This window comes from Aotus nancymaae, unplaced genomic scaffold, assembly GCF_030222135.1.
Source record: "Aotus nancymaae isolate 86718 unplaced genomic scaffold, 86718_ANA_hifiasm-v0.15.2.pri h1tg000006l, whole genome shotgun sequence".
Classification (NCBI taxonomy): Eukaryota; Metazoa; Chordata; class Mammalia; order Primates; family Aotidae; genus Aotus; species Aotus nancymaae.
In genome coordinates this window covers 80,933,829-80,953,550 of record NW_026988417.1, presented here as the reverse complement: position 1 = coordinate 80,953,550, position 19,722 = coordinate 80,933,829, and the positions used below count along the sequence as shown (strand labels likewise).

General features: G+C 37.5%; 1 protein-coding gene across 5 annotated transcripts in view; it reads left to right on the top strand.

The window, feature by feature from the left end:
• ABCG2 (ATP binding cassette subfamily G member 2 (JR blood group)) overlaps positions 1-10,898 on the top strand; it is a 121,999-nt gene extending 111,101 nt beyond the window's left edge. For all 5 annotated transcript variants that reach the window (XM_021673252.2, XM_021673254.2, XM_021673253.2 and 2 more), the window contains exons 11-16: positions 1,378-1,467; positions 3,552-3,676; positions 5,444-5,598; positions 7,430-7,519; positions 8,348-8,430; positions 10,326-10,898. In XM_021673252.2, coding sequence (XP_021528927.2) covers positions 1,378-1,467; positions 3,552-3,676; positions 5,444-5,598; positions 7,430-7,519; positions 8,348-8,430; positions 10,326-10,473 — 691 coding nt within the window. In that variant the 3' untranslated portion in view covers positions 10,474-10,898. The remainder of the gene's footprint in view (positions 1-1,377; positions 1,468-3,551; positions 3,677-5,443; positions 5,599-7,429; positions 7,520-8,347; positions 8,431-10,325) is intronic.
• The last annotated feature ends 8,824 nt before the right edge of the window (positions 10,899-19,722 follow it).

The following is a 19,722-nucleotide window of genomic DNA, read 5'->3' as shown; positions in this document are numbered from 1 at the left end:
CCTTACACTTGTAACTGCAGCCCTTTAGGAGGCCAAGGTGGGAGGATCACTTGAGCCCAGGAATTCAACTCAGCTGCAGTGAATGAGTTTATGATCACAGTTTATGATCATACTAAAGACTGGGTGACAGAGTGTGACTCTGTCTCTGAAAATAAAATAAAACAAACAAAAAAACCCTAGCCTGTTCCCTTAGATCTTTGTTCTTTAGGTATCTATGGACTCTTTCTTTTAATGTAATTGTGTTGTTCTCTCGGGTTTACGTTTTAAAAAATGTTCTCTTGTTTTTACGCCAATTAAATGATGTGTCACTTACCTCGTTTTCAGTTTCAACCCAGACTCTCACTATCAATTATATCATTTTGTTATGATGTTTCAGGGATGTTGGCATGCTTTCATAATATTCATATTTGTATCAGAGTGTAGTTTAACTTAGCATTTTTCTTTTTAAATCTCGATTACTTCACTGAGAAATACGCATTAATAGTGTTCCTTTGCATTACAATACACAAATTAGATTTTTCTTAATCAGTAAGCATCAGTTGGTTTCCTTTGAACACTCTGGACACCTCATAGAGGGCTGGCTGTCTTAGCATGTTGAGGATAATGTCATGACCCTGCTGATGGTGGTGTGGTGCATGTAGATTATGCATATAGTAAGGAGTTGATTGAGGGTTCCCTTCACTGTCTTTCATTTTGTTTCCACATGTCTTACATTCTTTGTTCAACTTTAAAATCATATTTAGCTTACCACTTCTCTGTTCATACATTAGGAATGGTACTTGGCATTTTTGTTAGTTAAAATGATGTGTTGATCTGGCTGCCATACCAAAATGCCATAGAGCAAGTGGCTTAAACAACAGAATTCTCTCAGTTCTAGTCTGAAAGTCTGAGATCAGGATGCCAGCATTGCTGGGTTCTGGTGAGGACCTCTTCCTGGCTTGCAGACTTGCCTGCTTGCTGTTCCTTATGTGGCAGAGCAAGAGCTCTGCTTTCTCTTCCTATTAGGATGCTATTCCATTACACTCTCCCCACCTCCCACCCTTGTGACCTCATCTGAACCTAACTACCTCCCAAAGGGCCCATCTTCAAATACCATCACATTGTGGGGTGGGGCTTCAACATGTGAATTTTGGTGCGGGGAGAGGCAATTCAGTTCACAACAATCCAAGACTGTGAATTTCAAAATGAGCTCTAATATGTAGTCCCAGGGGAGAGACCTGATGGAGTTCATGCTTCCCTCTGTTTCAACTGGTACAGTTTCCCGTTTTTTCCTGCCTAACTTTGTACACCATCATTGGTGGAAAGAGTTTTGTGGGTAGAAAATCTATCTAAGAATGCTGAGTTGACTGCGGTGCTTCTGTTCCCTTTTCATGGCAGAGCCGGGGTTCTCTTCTTCCTGACAACCAACCAGTGTTTCAGCAGCGTGTCAGCAGTGGAACTCTTTGTGGTAGAGAAGAAGCTCTTCATGTGAGTAGGTCTTTGCTCTGGGAACAGGGCTGTCCAGCAGCAGGGGCTATTGGTTAGACTGATCACATCTGGAATTGGGGCCAAGGATGGGATCCTAAGGATTACCAGTACTTTTAAAAATGTATTTTTAAATTGATGAATAAAAGTTGTATATATTGATCATGTACAACATGATGTTTTGAAAATAGGTATAGAGGTTACCAATATTAACTGAGAAAAAGCAGCCAGAGGTGGGGAAGAAAATCCTGAGCCTTTGGGACCTGGTATCCAGAGAAAATAGTTTTTCTAGATTTGGGTATGGCCAGAAAATCCAAATGCTGCAGAGAGCAAGTAATATAGAGACTGAAAAGTATCTTTTGATTTTAGTAAATGCTGATGACCTTCACAAGAAAAGTTTGAGGGACTAGGGTTTAAGCAGCAACTTGGAAGTGGGGAGATTAAATTGACAAAGAATGTGACCATGCTTAGCCCTCAGTGGACCAGGGGAGTGGCATGAGCCAGAAGGCATTCTTATAGTAAAGAGCAGCCTGGCTTAATTTCTTCTATTTCCCTTTTTTTTTCCTTTTTTTTTTTTTTTTGAGACAGGGGTTTGCTTTGTCGCCCAGGCTGGAGTGCATAGACGTGATCATGGCTCATTGAAGCTTTGACCTGCAGGGCTAATGCAGTCTTCCTACCTCAGCCTTCTGAGTAACTGGCATGGCTGGCCTTTTTTTTTTTTTTTTTTTTTTTTTTCTGAGACAGAGTCTTGCTCTGTTGCCAGGCTGGAGTGCAATGGTGCAATCTCAGCTCACCGTAACCTCCGTCTCCTGGGTTCAAGCAATTCTCTTGCCTCAGCCTCCCAAGTAGCTGGGATTATAGGTGACTGCCACCACACCCAGCTAATTTTTTGTATATTTGGTAGAGATGGGTTTTCGCCATGTTGGCCAGGCTGGTCTCAAACTCCTGTCTTCAGGTGATCCACCCACCCTTGGCCTCCCAAAGTGCTGGGAGTAGAGGTGTGAGCCACTGCACCCAGCCACTTGGCTATTTTATTTTATTTTATTTTTTTAATGTTTGTAGAGACAAGGTCTCTCTATGTTTCCCAGGCTGGGTATTTTTCAAGGATCTATCTCATTTGCCCAAATTTACATGTCACATATAGGAATTATTAGAAAGGGAAAGAATGCAGTAGGTGGAAGGGTTTGGAATAGTGGGAGAAAGATGTCAGGAAGAGGAAAGATTACAGTTTGATAGTTGACAGGGATGTATGGCTGGAACACATGAAAACAGTAGCCTTTTTCTTTTTTTTACTTGAGAGTAGAATTAAGAAGAGTTTAGTGGGCCGGGCGCGGTGGCTCACGCCTGTAATCCCAGCACTTTGGGATGCCGAGGCGGGTGGATCACGAGGTCAAGAGATCGAGACCATCCTGGTCAACATGGTGAAACCCCATCTCTACTAAAAATACAAAAAATTAGCTGAGCACGGTAGTGCGTGCCTGTAATCCCAGCTACTCAGGAGGCTGAGGGAGGAGAATTGCCTGAACCCAGGAGACGGAGGTTGCAGTGAGCCGAGATCGCGCCATTGCACTCCAGCCTGGGTAACAAGAGCGAAACTCCGTTTCAAAAAAAAAAAAAAAAAAAAGAAGAGTTTAGTGATCTGAAACTGCACTGTGGGGCTTGGAGAATAACAGGCCACCTTCCTAATCAGAAATAGGGAAAATAAAAGCCTCTATTCCTACTTAAATCAGCTACTGTTCTTCAAGGAAAGCCAGTGTCAAAGAAGGAAAAGAAGCATTCTTTGAAGAGAGGGAGGATGTGTGGAATCTGTTTCTCTGGACTGAGTGTTCAGGAACTAGAAAGAGCAACAGTAGGAGGGTGTTGTGTCATGAGAAGAGGGGCTGTGCACAGAGCTTCATGGGATGCTGTCCCAGTGAGGCTGGCACCCGAGGTGTTCATGGGCGTGCATGGTGGGTCCAGCCCTGAGGATGTGGGAAGCTGGCTTGTTCGACCCCTGCTGTCAGCAGAAGTCTATAGCAGGCAGTCTAGCCTGCCCGGTGGCTACTTAAACTAATCTGGGATGTATGATATGTATTTTTGTTCTATAGACACGAATATATCAGTGGATACTACAGAGTGTCATCTTATTTCTTTGGAAAACTGTTATCTGATTTAATACCCATGAGGATGTTACCAAGTATTATATTTACCTGTATAGTGTACTTCATGTTAGGTAAGTAACAAGACAAAAAAGGACATGTCTTTAGTCTTGCCTATGAGGTGAAGTCAATTGCGCCTTGCAAGCATGTTTTTGGTTTTCAAAACTATAAGCCAAACTATGAGATAAGGAAGCATCTGTCTGTCTATTTGCCCTCTCTGAAATAGCGGTTCGCTGTCAGCTATTTTTGCCAAGACTGTTTCCCAATTGAACTTTTTTGTTAGTTTGCTTTGTTTTGTTTCTTTCGAGACAGGGTCTTACTCTGTCACCCAGGGTGGAGTGCAGTGGTGATCATATCTCACTGCAGCCTCAACCACCTGGGCTCCAGAGATCCTCCTACCTCAGCCTCTGAGTAGCTAGGACTACAGGCACACATAAAGGTGGAGTTTTTGGTAAAGATGGGGTCTCACTGTGTTGCCCAGGCTGGTCTTATACTCCTGGCCTCAAGTAGTCCTCCTACCTCAGCCTCCCAAAGTGCTGGGATTACAGGAATGAGCTGACGTGCCCAGCCTGAACTTTTAAAACTACTTATAAAACTATACTGAGAGATACTTACATTATACACAAACATGGAAAGAAATTATAAAACTTTGAGACTATGATGGAGAAGCTGTTATGTATTGCCTATCTACGTTTTCTATCTCTCTCTCTCTCTGTCTCTGTCTCTCTCTCTATATATATGTATATTTATATACACCATCTATGTTTACATACTATATATACACATACACACACATACACACATATATACTTAGAGATGTATAGAATGATTAAATATATATATTTAATCTCTTAGAGATATATAGAGTAATTAAATATATATATGAATTTATTTAATATATATTCCCCATCCCTGCTTCTTTAATGAGAGAAAGACGGTGACTTTTGGGGCTTATTAATTTAATAAAAATACTTGTTTGAGAGATGTGGAGATTCATTTGTGCACTATGATCAGGCTTCAGCCCAGGCTCCTTGCATCAGATTTCCATATATTTCACTGATATACATACGCACACACAACCCCCGGAAAGAATCTATTTTTGACAGTACTACAAGATAAAAACTACCAATTGAACTTAAACCTTCCGTTTGACAAATAATAGGTGTGTTCTAAACAATCAGGGATAGGATCTGGATCTCCAGACTCCTGATAGGTGTTCTTGTGGCTGTTTCAAATCTCCAGATTTTATTACCTGTAGCATTAGCTCACTACAGTTCAGAAAGCAGTTTATGAAACTTAATTTAGTCCTGTTTCAATCCAGAGTGATGTGGTGATCTGTATAGGGAGGCTTGGGTTTTGAAGGCTTCCTCTCCCTCCCCCAGATATTACAATCACTGCGAGGTCATGCCATCCCGATCATACTAGTCTCTTCACTCATGCAGTTACAGCACACAATGATACTGTGGGGATGTATGGGCAAATGAATGTGCGATTGATGAGTTTCCTGTGAAAAGAGAAGGCAGTTAAATTTTGGCCAGTTGTACTGCCTATAGCTCTTCATCGCAGGAACTCAGAAATTGTTCATAATTATACGTAATGGCACATAGGTGTTATAAGGACCAGTGCTTATGTAGTTGGTATAAAAAGGGAAACTATGAGAACTTTATGCAGTTACATAGAAGGAAACAACATTGGAGACCCAAGGTGGTTAGAGAGTGGATGACTTTTTTTCATTCTAATATTAATTTCTCAAAATATTATAGTGTTAAATTTGCACAATAAGCAATCCCAAACATATGGGGACCTAGGAAGTTGGGTTAACTTCTTCTTTTCTTTCTAAGGATTGAAACCAAAGGCACACGCCTTCTTCATCATGATATTTACCCTTATGATGGTGGCTTATTCGGCCAGTTCCATGGCGCTGGCCATAGCAGCAGGTCAGAGTGTGGTTTCCATAGCAACACTTCTCATGACCATCTCTTTTGTGTTTATGATGGTGAGTCCGAACTGTGTTTCTCTGAGAAGGAATTGTTTTTTTCTTTATTTCTTCCTGCACATTCACTTGTCATATAAAACCTGTTTTAAGGATTCTGTAAATGGAACTCTGCTTTAAGGCCACCTACTGAAATAGTTTATGTTAGACAATATATGAACTTTCCTCTGCCGTTATCCAACCTTTTTTGTTACTGTTCTAATGTAGTTCCAATAATTTTAGTTAATATGTCGTTAATAATGAGCTTTTAAAAGGTATTTCTTGGTGACATATTATGAAACCTTAATAAATTGGAATTTCAAAAACCAGAAAACATTTGATTGGCAGATTGCCATGAGAATGATAGATTATTTGCCCGACTTTCATGCTGGTGATAGAGAACTGCTAGCTTATTATTTTTATTTTTTTACATTTTTGATTTCTGTTTTAAAGTTTCCACATACAGCATTGAACTGGTAGCTTGTTTACCCACCAGCAGAGATGGTTTGGTTGGATTTATAATACTGTTCTCCAAGGCACACATTAAGCCTTATAAGAATCAGAACAGTGTATGGTATGAGTAGTCTATTTTGGCTCCATCTTGTATTTGGAAAAGGAATGTTTTAAAAATATTGGAAAATTCCAGAGTTCCCACACTACTAAGTACCTCCTTTCTGGGTTTCGTTCCTGACATTCAATATGTTTCTGCTTATCTTTTTTTTTAATGGTTACTTAATCCTAATCTTACATGCCCCTAAATTTTGCACATAGATAAATCAACAGGTGAATGAAACCAGTTACTTTTTTTTCCGCTTCAGCATCAAATACACAGAAACATGTCCCATCTGCTAGAGTAGGTGTAAATGTCTTTAAATGAAAATAATTAGCACAAACTCTTGCCACAGTTTAATTCTTCCATTTCTGGATTTGAAAACTACCAGTGTAAACGTTAATGAGGAAGTGATAAGCCTTGTTTAGTTTTCTCATACTATCATCCAACAAATACAAATTTTTGTTTGATTTATTGTTTAAAGATTTCTACACAGAAGTTTAAAAAATAGTCATAAAACTGTATTTTACTCAGAGATGTTGTGTTATATACTAAGCCCTGGGTCAGGTCAAGTCTGAATATATATAGTCAGCCTAGCGACATCATCACTGTTACGCATATACCAGTATGCTTGAGGTGGCAGCAATTAGTTCTCTTGTCAATTTGCAGCAGGTTGTCCTGGCATCTCCATTGCGCTATTGCTGCTTGATAGCTTTAAATGATAGCATCGATCCTGTTTGTATTCTACCTCTTGCCATGTTATGCTCTGTATCAGTTCTAGGCTTTGAGTTATCTTAAGCCTGCATTCTGAACCTCACATCCTTGCAAAAGTCACGTGGATATAGACTGCAAAACTTTGTAAATAGCAAATCTTATCGTTTGAAGTATGGAGGGCATATGATGCTCAGGATTGATCTGGTATAGATTTTTCCAAAGCCAGGTGTATTGGTGAGCACACATAGTGGTTGCGTCATTAGAATAGTCAGTGCTTCTTGACCTTCCATCGTGTGCGGTTACAAAGAAAGTTGAGTACATAGTCTTGACAATTGAGGATCTTCCTTTTAAATGGAATATATAATATATATTCGATATTTTGTTCCTCCTTTAAAAGCATAGCTATATAGAGATGTGTACACACAGAGGAGAATAATTTAGTGAGTGTTTAAAGTGAGTGGAATGAACTTCAAGAAAGAGTGGTTTTAAAAGAAATACTTAGAAAGTGGTAGGGACTTGAAGAGGGTATTCTCTAGAATTCTGCATGAAATTACTAAAGGAGTCCTGACTCATAGAACTTGCTTTTTGTAGATTTTTTCAGGTTTGTTGGTAAATCTCACAACCATTGCATCTTGGCTCTCATGGCTTCAGTACTTCAGCATTCCTCGATATGGATTTACGGTAAGTCTTCCTTGTCTGTCTTTGTGACTGCGTTTCCAAGCTAGGAACAATGGAAGTAAAGCTTCCCCATTTTTGGTCATGAGCTGTGAAAGTCTCCCATCCAGAAACTCCCTTTTAGAAACAAGGAATGAGAATTTCCTGCTGGCCTTGGTTAACACAAGGCCAGGGAGTCATTTGCTACTTTCCTCAGTCATCCTTTAAAGGGCTGAAGAGTAGGGAGATACCTCCTAGTAAAGGAGAAAGATTGGCTATTTGATGAAAAACATATTTTTGCATTTCAGTTCAATAAGGAAATAAATGAGAGGATGGGAAAAGTTTATAATGAAAGGAAAATTAGAAGAACAAAGACCATATAATAAGCATTGGCATATTGGCTTTTGCAAGCTCATTGACTCCAAAGTAAACTATCTGTTTAATCAAGCTTCTAGCTTCCAAGAATTGCAACTGTTTTTAATGAAAACAATAAGAAAAAAAGCTGTTACTGTAAATTAACAACACCCATTAAGCACCACGGTATCATTTTAATTAGAATGTTTATGGGGTTATAAAATTGGGAAAGAAGAAGGATGGAGCTATGGTGTAATATAGCTAGAGGTCTCCCTCTTTGGCCAAATACTTTACTTCTTTTGTATTGGAAGCCAAAATCCCAACCCTAGGCTTCCTGATGGCCAGGGAAAATAACTTTAGTTGCTTTGGTGAGACAAAGACTGTGCATATGTTTTTTGAAATAATAAAGATTAAACTCAGAGGGCATGATTGTGATAACTCTTTGGAAACTTCTTGAAATTTAAAACTGTTTACCTTGCCCTGCTCCCACTTGTGTTATAGGCTTTACAGTATAATGAATTTTTGGGACAAAACTTCTGCCCAGGACTCAACACAACATTAAACAGTACTTGTGAATATGCAATGTAAGTTTGTGTTCAGTGTCATATGGGTTTGCTTACTATTATAGTGTGATGTAGAAAGGCCAGTGCTCTGGGTTTAGATCTGTATGAGTCCTTCCGGGGTGCTGAACTTTTCTGAGCCTACGTTTTCTCATCCATAAAGTGAGTTGTTGTCCACAAATGCACAAGAACATGCGGCACAAATCCTTAGTATTCTGCTGCAGTCTAAGACTTGTTTTTAATATGCAGCAATGTTTCTTATGTTTGTTTCTTGTTTGTTTTGGGCCTTTTAAAAGACCCTTTGGATGTTGCGATTATGGGTTTGAGTTCTTAGGTTTCAGAGCACTTGAGATTGAAGTGAGGTGCTTTGATATTTTATCAAGGGCTTACGGTCCCTGAACTGTATGGATTATATGAAATCTATTGGTCCATGAACTCATGGCTACCTCTGAGCCCAACCCATGGACAGTGGTAAGAATGAAATAGGCAGCAATAGCACAAAGAAAGTGAACATTTCCCTGCCAAGATCCTGGCACTTTACTGTTCCATGCATTTTGAAGACATCATGAAATCCAAGGCTGCTTAGTCATGTGTTGTTGTTGTTAAATTAACTTGGAATACTCCCTATCAAATGATTTAGCACCTAAAAAAATAAGAAACACTTGAGTAAGTTGAGAAGGAAACCCTGTTTTTACATAATGTTAAAACAGTCTAATAACACTAGATAATATTGTTTTAAGAATTTAGTAACACTTTCCTTTTCTGTGATTGCTAATGGTTTGATTTTGATACATAAATTAATGAGAGAAAAGAGAATGATATTATCCTAAATCTCCCGAATGTTCAAGTAGAATATAAATAATTCTTAACAATAGAACAAATTATTCTTTTGAATTATTCATAGGAAATCCTCTATACAGAGAGGTTTTCTTTATTCTGCCCCTCTCTTTTGGCTTGATCGGGGTGGTCAGGATGAAATGGATGAGAAAAGTGGGACCAGATGAGCAGGAGCCACCATGGGCTTAATGGAAATGGAAGATGAGGCTTCATCCTCAGAAGACAAAAGAAGAAGCTACTTGTATAGTAAAAGAGAGCCTATGTATGTTTTTGGAATTGCTGAATTCCCAAGAGTTGCACAAAAATGGTATCAGGCAGTAATTGTTTGCACAAAAATGGTATCAGGCAGTAATTGTGGCTGTCCAAGGTATTTTTAGTACCAGGTGCTTTCCTAACCTGCAGACAGGAGTTCACCCTACTCTACTGTACTCTAGCTGCCACTTATGGCTTCAACCTAATAGCTGAGTCTGCTAGGAATATCTTGTAGCTGGGTATCTGTGATGCTCATCACAGTCTTGGTGTAAGAACTGACAGAACGTGACTTGTGCAGGAAGCCCTTGCGTACCTTTTTTCCTGGTTTTGGAATTCTTAGCCTGTGTTGTTTTTTATGGCTGTTTGTAAGGGTGAAGAGTACTGTAAGAGCTTTGATCATCTTAGTAAGGGTGTCATCTGTTTAAGCTGATGTCAGGGACAAGGGAAATATTATTTGATAAATGTTTCTGCCCTTTGGAGAGAGCAGCATTACAGATTTGGAAACCAATGAATTTGAGTAGGCTCAAAACTTGGTGATTCAAAGTATGACTCTGTAAACCTGGTCAAGTTCCTTAAACCTTAGTCCCTTCATCTTTTAAGTGTGTACAATGTCTGTCGTATTGGACTGTTTTAGGAATTAACTAAGTTAAGTTCATGTTGCTTGTTAGTGTTTGGCAAAATTGTAAGCGCACAATGACTGTTAGCTATGACATCTGAAGGGTAATTATTAAAGGCGTGGTTAACTTTTAGGCTCCTTTAAGGAACAGTGGATATACTGAGTAAAATCTGACAGGTGCTAGAAGTCATATTCTTTTTCTGTTGAATTTCAGATGTACTGGCGAAGAATATTTGACAAACCAGGGCATCGATCTCTCACCCTGGGGCTTGTGGAAGAATCACGTGGCCTTGGCTTGTATGATTGTTATTTTCCTCACAATTGCCTACCTAAAATTGTTATTTCTTAAAAAATATTCTTAAATTTCCCTTAACTCTCTATGATTTATCCTCACATATAAAAGAAGCACCTTGATTTAAGTGTTCAATCAGGTTTTTTGTTGTCTTCTGTTCCCTTGCCATCACACTGTTGCTCAGCAACAATTTTTTTGTTCCAATATTTATTTTTTATTCTGAAAATAGTTACAAACTCATACTCAAATAAACACAATCCATAATTTTCTTACACCACATATTCAAAGAAAAGTATATAAGAAATTTTAAAAAGTATTTATTCAGGACTCAGATATGTGTAAATTTCATTTATATTCTATATGATTTTTATTATAACAAAAATGATCCTGTAGTCAATAACGATTTAATTGTACATTTTAAAATAACTAAAACTGTAGAATTGAATTGATTGTAATAAAAAAATAAATTCTAGAGGTGATGGATATCTCATTTAACCTAATGTGATTATTATATATTGTATGCCTCTATCAGAATATGTATTTATAACATATGTACATATATAACATAAATATTATTGTTTCAAACAGAAGCATTCATAGAAATCATAACAAACTGAATTATACATGAAGGAACGCAAGATACCACGTATTGCACATTAGTTCATCTCATCAAGACAGTAACCATGGGGAAGATATGTAGTCTAACTTATTAACCTAAAAAAGGGAGAATTGAATTCTGGAAACTCCTGACAAGTTACTACTATCTCTGGCATTTGTTTCTTCATCTTTAAAATGAATAAGTAGGTTAGGAGCCCTTCAGTCTCAATACTTTATGATGCTATGGTTTGCCATTATTTAATAAATGACAAATGTATTAATGCTATACTGGAAATGTAAAATCAAAAATATGTTGGAAAAAAAGAGTCTTCCTTATAGGGTAAAAAAGCCACTGTGATAGAAAAAAAAATCTTTGTGATAAACGCATTAAAATGAATGGAACTTACAGATATTTCTCTCTAGTGGTATAATATCCCAGGAATCCTGGCTGAGGGTTTTGAACTGTGGGTAGAGTAGAAGGCCAGGAGTCCGATAATAGAGTTCTTGTGCCATTTCTGGAACATTCTAGCTCTGGAAGGTCACATAACCTTCTTGGGGTAGTTCAGTGGTTTGTAATCCAGGTGTGCATCAGAATCATCTGAGGAATTTTGCTAAAATACTAAAGTCTGACCTCTGCCTACTTGCAGTGTGTAAGTATCTCCAGATCTACTTTCATAAAAGAATCTGACCACTTCTGGATTTGGTAATTTCCAAGATCCTTTCCAAAATTTTACTCAGGATTTAATAACTGTTACATCTGTCCCTGCATAGATTTTTTTTCTTCCCTGTTTATATACCTTATTTCTATATTTTCTCTTAATTCTAACCTTCATCTATAATAGGGACATGTTTTAATTTTTTTTAATTGAAGAGTAATGTACCAAAAAGTACAGTTCAGTGAATAAAAATGAACACATATGTGCAACCACCAATCCAAGTAAAGAAATAGAAGATTGTAGCACATAAAAGCCCACTCAGCCACTCTCCCAGTCACTACTTCCTTCCTTCTCCCTGGATTATTTTTGAAATGACATTTGCTGTATTCCCCTCTGTTGCTGTTATCAGAACATCACTACAGCCAAGTGTTCTGTTTCTGTGTGCATAGGTTGATACTTAATTCTCTCCTCACTTTTTAATAAACTTTTAATTTGGAAATAACTTTAGATTGACAGAAAATTTGCAAAGATAGTGAGGAAAGTTCCTGTCTACCCTTTGCCCAGCTTCCCTTAATGTTAACATTTTATATTGCAAGATGTATTTGTCAAAGCTAAGAAATTAACGTTGGTACAATCACTGTTAATTAAACTGTACACAACATTCAGATTTCACCACTTTTCCACTAATATTCTTTCATTCTTCTAGGATTCAATTCAGGAAACCACATTGCATCTAGCCCTCTTTTTTAAAAGTAAATAATTTTCAGCACTCCTTACAGGAATTGAATGATCTGGGGCATCACTGGAGTGTAGACGCCCTGAGACTGGTCATCTTGAAATTCATGTAGTTTGTCAGTGGGTGCCCTGCCATTCTGTCACATCAACTTGGGAACATGGCATTATATATATATATATATTTTTTTTTTTTTTTTGAGACGGAGTTTCGCTCTTGTTACCCAGGCTGGAGTGCAATGGCGCGATCTCGGCTCACCGCAACCTCCGCCTCCTGGGTTCAGGCAATTCTCCTGCCTCAGCCTCCTGAGTAGCTGGGATTACAGGCACGCACCACCATGCCCAGCTAATTTTTTGTATTTTTAGTAGAGACGGGGTTTCACCATGTTGACCAGGATGGTCTCGATCTCTTGACCTCGTGATCCACCCGCCTCGGCCTCCCAAAGTGCTGGGATTACAGGAGTGAGCCACCGCGCCCGGCCTATATTTTTATCTTTGAACTTCTTTCTTTTTGGATGACATTCGATTAATACATCTTCTTGTAATGCATTATCTTTTTTCTTGGTTATGTCATCATAAAGATTAATCAGTTTCCCTGTTCTTGGTACAATTCCTACTTTTCACATAACTGTTCCTTACAGTTCCCTAGGTATACCCTTCCCTCATTTCACAGAGAGAAATATGTATCTATACTTTTTAAGCAAAATATACTTCAGAAGAAACAAAACAGCCCGAAATTATTAACAACTACTTTTTAAATAAATGAGAATTTAATTATATCCTATTTTATTTATCCTCTTTTTATATTAAAATTGCCTTTATATACTTTTGTTGTGGTAAGAACTATATAACATAAAATTTACCATCTAACCATTTTAAAATTAAGGAACATTTTTTAAAGTGCAGTTTATTTTCTTATAAAGTAGAAATTTACTTAAGGATATAGATATCCATATATTATATATACCCTATTTATGTTTTTATATCATATATATTATATATATTCTATATATAACATATCTTATATATCCTTAAGTAAATTTCTACTTTAAAAGACAATAAACCACACTTTTTTTTTTTTTGAGAGATGGGGTCCTGCTCTGTCACCCAGGCTGGAGTGCAATGGTGCAATCTCGGCTGACTACAACTTCTGCCTCCCGGGTTCAAGCCATTCTCCTGCCTCAGCCTCCCAGGTAGCTGGGATTACAGGCATGCACCACCACACCCAGCTAATTTTTGTATTTTTAGTAGAGACAGAGTTTCACCATGTTGGTCAGCTGATCTCGAACCCCCAACCTTGTGATCTGCCTGCCTTGGCCTCCCAAAGTGCTGGGATTACAGGTGTGAGTCACCACTCTTGGCTAATAAACCACACTTTAAAAAATCTTCCTTAATTTTAAAATGGTTAAGATGGTAAATTTTATATTATGAGCTTATTTTATGTTTTATATATATATATTCTTTTGATTTTATTTTCTTGGATGTCAGACTAATCTATAATGGAGACAAATTAATGTGGTTTAACATAAAAGAAACCTCAGTTGAATGAATGTAAGTGGCTCTTTATACTTTCATATTATAAATGTATACTATCTATACTGTTTTGCATTCCTAGTGGCAATATATAATGTTTTATGATACCCGACTGCACTGTCTAAAGAACTTGTCTTTTGGATGCCGCAGTAGGATTATAAAAGTTCATTGGCTTGACAACACCTTCAAGTCATTGCAGTATTTTTAAAACTTTTTTGACTGGTATTCAAGTTTCTTGTGGTGCATTCTGAAAGGTATTTTTGAAATATGATTTGAATAAATTATCTTATAGGTCTATCAATATAATAAAGCAAATATGCAGTCAAGAAATACATGTTTTCAAAGTTATATAGTTATATCCATCTCTTTAATTATTTTGAGTGTCCTGGTTTAATAATGTATATGCTTATGCTGGGAATATTGCTCTCCCTACCTCACATGGAGAGCCAAACGACTAAGTAATTCTAAGAGTATTACTCTTTTTTACATTTCATGTTCTTTGTTTCCATAGAAACTTTCATTCCCCAAATTCCTGTAGGCATCTGTAAAATGAGAGTTTCTTCTACCTTTAAAGTTCTGTGAATGCATGGTTATTTACATTAAATTGTTTATTTTTCAACTAACTTCAAGAAGAGCAGCCAGCCAAGTTAACTTTTTCAAGGTCCACTGAATTTCTCAGTGCAACCCTATAATTTAATTACTTTGATTTATTACAAAAATTTGAATCTTCTGTCATGCAGATTCAGACTCAATGTTGCTAAGATCAAGGAGGGGAGGGTGGTCTTTTGTTAGAGAATTCAGCTTTCCACTTGTGCTTCTGGTTGGTCTTGCGGATTTTTTTTTTTAAGATTTTGTTTTGGTTGATGGAGGCAGGACGGAAGGGAGTTCATCATTCTTGTAAACCAGGGGTTGACAAACTTTCTGAGAAGGGCCTGATACTTTCTCTCTTGGGTTTTTTTTTTGTTTGTTTTTTTGCTATTTGCCTTTTTTAAAAAAAACAACTTTATAAAAAAGTTAAAAACCATTTTTTAGCAATATAAAAACTCTTCTTAGCTGGAGGGCTGTACAACACAGCCAGTAAACTGGCCCAGAGGCCATCGTTGGCAGAGATGCCTGCTGTAGACAGTTGTTCCTGCTTCATGTAAGACCGTATTCATATGCTGATAAACCAAAGTTCTGAGAAATTTGTTGTAATTTTAATTTTTAAGATATTATATTGAAATCCTGTTTCTGCTTAATAGAGCAAACACAGTGCTTCCTGATACTTCATTCTCTCCCCTACCTCTCTGCCCTGCTTCAACAAAAGGCAAAAAGGGGGTGTTTCTACATCTGGCATTAGTTTCAAGGTTGCCCTGAGTACACTCAGCCCTGTGTGGTAGCAGTTAGTGTAGTTAGAGGGGAAAGAGAGTCTGTTATCAGTTGAGATGAGACGTTCTGACCTCAGGGCTTGTGGAGAGCCTGTTATTTTTTTTCATCCTGTTCAGGAATTTTTTTTTTTTTTTAGCAATAAAACCATAAAATAGTAAAGCTATAGTGGCAATAAGACTATTCATATTAAACAATGCATAAGATCTTTAAGGAATTTTAAGACACAGGACATGATGGAGGAAGATCTGAATAAAGGGCGCATTGTCATGTTTCTGATGTTGTAAAGACGTTAATTCTTCTTAGACCAATTTATTCAACACAATTCAAATTAAATTTCAGTGAGACTTTTCCTATTTTTCCTCTCAGGAACCATCAAACTTGTTTTAACATCTATATGGAAAAAAAAGATTCACAAAAATCGCTTAGTCAAGTTTGCAAAACAAAAAATAAACCCAGAGAGGCATCACCTCACCACATCTGAAGACATACTACAAAGACATAGTCTTAGAAATCATTTGCAGGAACGATCATAGATCAGTGAAGCAGGATAAAGAGTTCAAAAACAGGCACATATACACATGAATCTGAAATATACTGATGACATCATGAGCTACTAAGGAAAAATGACTTATTTAATAGAGTGTTGATAAAACTGGCTCATTATGTGGACAAAAAGACGTATAGACCTTTTGTACAAATTTAAGACATATTAAATGTGAAAGGTAAAGGCATATGTTTAATAAATAAAAATTTCGTGGCCTTATAAAGGTCTCTTTAAGACCCCCAAAACACATTGACGAATTTTTCTATGTAAAAAGGAAGGAAACATTGACAAAGTTATCAGGTGGATGAGAGCTATTAACAGGGTCCAAACTGATAAGGGATTAATATTTAAACCACATAAGGAACTTGTGCCAAACAATAAAAAAGAGTGACTCAGCAGACAAATAGGCAATAAATAAAAACATGTTTGTTTCCCATTAGATCAAATTGTAGGATTTTAAAGGTTTGATAGGTAATTTACAAAGAGAGAAACCCCAGTAACTAATGACTAGATGAGGGGGTGGATGTTCAACTTTATTAGGAATCCAAGAGATGCAAAATAAAATGAAGTCTCACTTTTAAAACATTCAATTTAGCACAGATTAAGAAGCTAGATGATACCAGCGCTGGTGAAAGTATGGCTAAATGCAGTTTTCTCATGTATGTAGTGGAATTGCAGGCTGGTGCAGTCATTCTGGAGGGAGACCTGATGTTTCTGGGTAGAGTTTATGCCTGGGATTCAGCACTACGACTCCTGTTACATACCCATTGAGAAACTCATGAAAAGTCAATAAGGGAATTTACAAAGATTCTTTTTTTATTTTTAATTTTTGAGACAGAGTCTCACTCTGATACCCAGGCTGGAGTGGAGTAGAGTGGTACAATCTCGGCTCACTGCAACCTCTGCCTCCCAGGTTCAAGCAATTCTCCTGCCTCAGCCTCCTGAGCAGCTGGGACTACAGGCACGCACCACCATGCCTGGCTAGTTTTTGTATTTTTAGTAGAGATGGGGTTTTGCCATGTTGGCCAGGCTGGTCATGAACTCCCAGATCCAATGATCCACCCACCTCAGCCTCCCAAAGTGCTGGGATTATAGGCTTGAACCACCACACCTGGCCCAGAGATTTTGAAATAGAAGAATTAGGGCCAACCATCTGCTATAGTGATGGATACTATGTAAAATGTGGCTGCATGCCAGAAGTACTACGCAATCAACAGGATAACTTACTCGAGCTACACTGCGGAAGAAATACAGTTTAATAACAGCATTGTAAGAAAAAAAATAAGGTCTATAGTCTAAATTTATTTATTTAAACACACAAACAGGATTTATTTTTCTACATATCTAAAATTATCAGAATGGGTCTCTGTGAGTGCGATGGCAGACATGGGTAGTCTGGAGATGAAGGAGAGCGTGTAATAGTGGTGGATAAGATAAAAAACCTAAAGCATTTATTCGGGCTGATGTGAGAAGCATATGGCACAATACACATAAAGGGAGCTTCAAAAACAAATTGTTAGGCACTCAGAATGTATGGTATTAGCAATCTTAATGGTAAAAAGGAATTATTGACTAAGAACTGCCTTGGTTTGTATAAAGACTTTGAACAGATTTTGCCTGGTCTTATTCAAAGGAAGAGATTTCAAGATAAACTAGGCAACATATAATGGCCTGAAAATGAAAACATTTTTATTTTGAACTCAGCATGAAACTTGGAGGATTGCTTTTCAAACTTTTAAAATCTTATGCTTTGATCAAATGAAAAACAAACGTGTATTCTTCATTTAAAGAACAGACTAGGATAAAATAAATAAGGTATTAGAAAATTTCTAGTTTGTTTCTAGTTTGTTTTTTCTTAAGTTCAAAGACTGGACTCAGATTAAATAGACAACAATGAATAACTTTTGAACCTGCAACTGCACATTCAACTTAATGGTATGTTCAGATTTGTTTGATAAACTAATAGACTGATCAGGATAAACAAGACAATTTGTGTTAACAGCATTAGCTCTATGACCATTCAGTACATCTATCTCTTTAGCGTTGAAATTCATAGGGATTTGGATTTGCTGGGAGCACAGCTGCCTCCATTGCTTAATGACTATTGCATTTCTCAAAGCCATTTTGTTTTCCAAGCTACTGATATCTTTTAACTATTACTTATAAATAGAAAATAGCTTATATTTTCAAGATAGCTCTTACTATGATCCTTCCATTTTCTTGGGTGACCAAATATTCCCAGTATGTGTTCCTCCATTTGACAGGTTCATGGTGAAAGGTGCTACATATCATATTCAATTTTTCCATCTCTCTGGATGCAGCAGAGCTCAAGTGGCTTATAATACTACTACCATTTCCATGGCATGCCCTTTCCTTCTTACCACTTACATGGTGTGATAAGGGACCATTGGTCTATTTTTTTTTTTTTTTTGAGATGGTGTCTCGCTCTGACACCAGGCTGGAGCGCAGTGGCACGACCTCAGCTCACTGCAAGCCCCGCCTGCCAGTTCAAGTGATTCTTCCTCCTCAGCCTCCCGAGTAGCTGGGACTACAAGTGCGCACCACCACGCTCAGCTAATTTTTGTATTTTTTTTTTTTTTTTTTTAGACGGAGTTTCGCTCTTGTTACCCAGGCTGGAGTGCAATGGCGCAATCTCGGCTCACCGCAACCTCCGCCTCCTGGGTTCAGGCACTTCTCCTGCCTCAGCCTCCCGAGTAGCTGGGATTACAGGCATGCACCACCATGCCCAGCTAATTTTTTGTATTTTTAGTAGAGACGGGGTTTCACCGTGTTGACCAGGATGGTCTCGATCTCTTGACTTCGTGATCCACCCGCCTCGGCCTCCCAAAGTGCTGGGATTACAGGCGTGAGCCACCGCGCCCGGCCCATTTTTGTATTTTTTTTTTTTTACTTAGAATGCATATTTTACTTCTAAACCCAGTTTCTTTTCTTTTCTTTTTTTTTTTGAAAGAAAGAAAGAAAAAGAATAAAGAAGAGGAAGAAAAAGGAAGAGAAAGAGAGAGAGAGAGAATGGGAGTATTGCTTTCTTGCCCAGGCTAGAATGCAGTTTAGTAATGGGTATTGAAAACCTCTTTTATACCAATAATTATACTTGGTGTAAACAGGAAGGAATGAGGGAAGAAAATAACAAACGAGCAGCCAACCAATATTTCATTTAAACCTATGAAATGCTATGCGATTACTAAGGAATTATTTACTTCCAATTATGTAGTCACTTATGGAATAGGTGCGAGGTGGTAATGTATGTTTTATGTATTTGAAGTGGAGAGTTCTATAAATGTTTATTAAGTTTACTTGTTCCGGGTCTGAGTTCAAGTCCTGGATGTCCTTGTTAATTTTCTGTCTCGTTGATCTATAAAATCGTTAGCTCTTCTTGTTACATTGATCCTTTTGCCATTATGTAATGTCTTTCTTTGCCTCTTTTGCTCTTTGTTGCTTTAAAGTCTACTTTATCAGAGGTGAGAATTACATCTCCTGCTTTTTATTTATTTGTTTATTTTTACTCTCTGATTGGTTGATAAATCTTCCTCCTTCTTTTTGTTTTGAGTCTTTGTGTATCGTTGCATGTGAGATGGGTCTGGATGCAGCATAGCAATGGGTTTTGGCTTTTTATCCGATTAGAATATATATAAGTTTAATACTGGCATTTGATGCTAGCTGGCTGTTTTGCCCGTTAGTGTAAATTTTTCATTGTGTTAATGTTCTTTTCTTTTTGATATATTTTTGGAAAGGCTGATATTGGTTGTTCCTTTATATGTATAGTGCTTCTTTCAGAAGCTCTTGTAAAGCAGGCCTCATGGTGGTAAAGTCTCTAAGTACTTGTTTGTTCGCAAAGGATTTAATTTTTCCTTCGATTATAAAGCTTAGT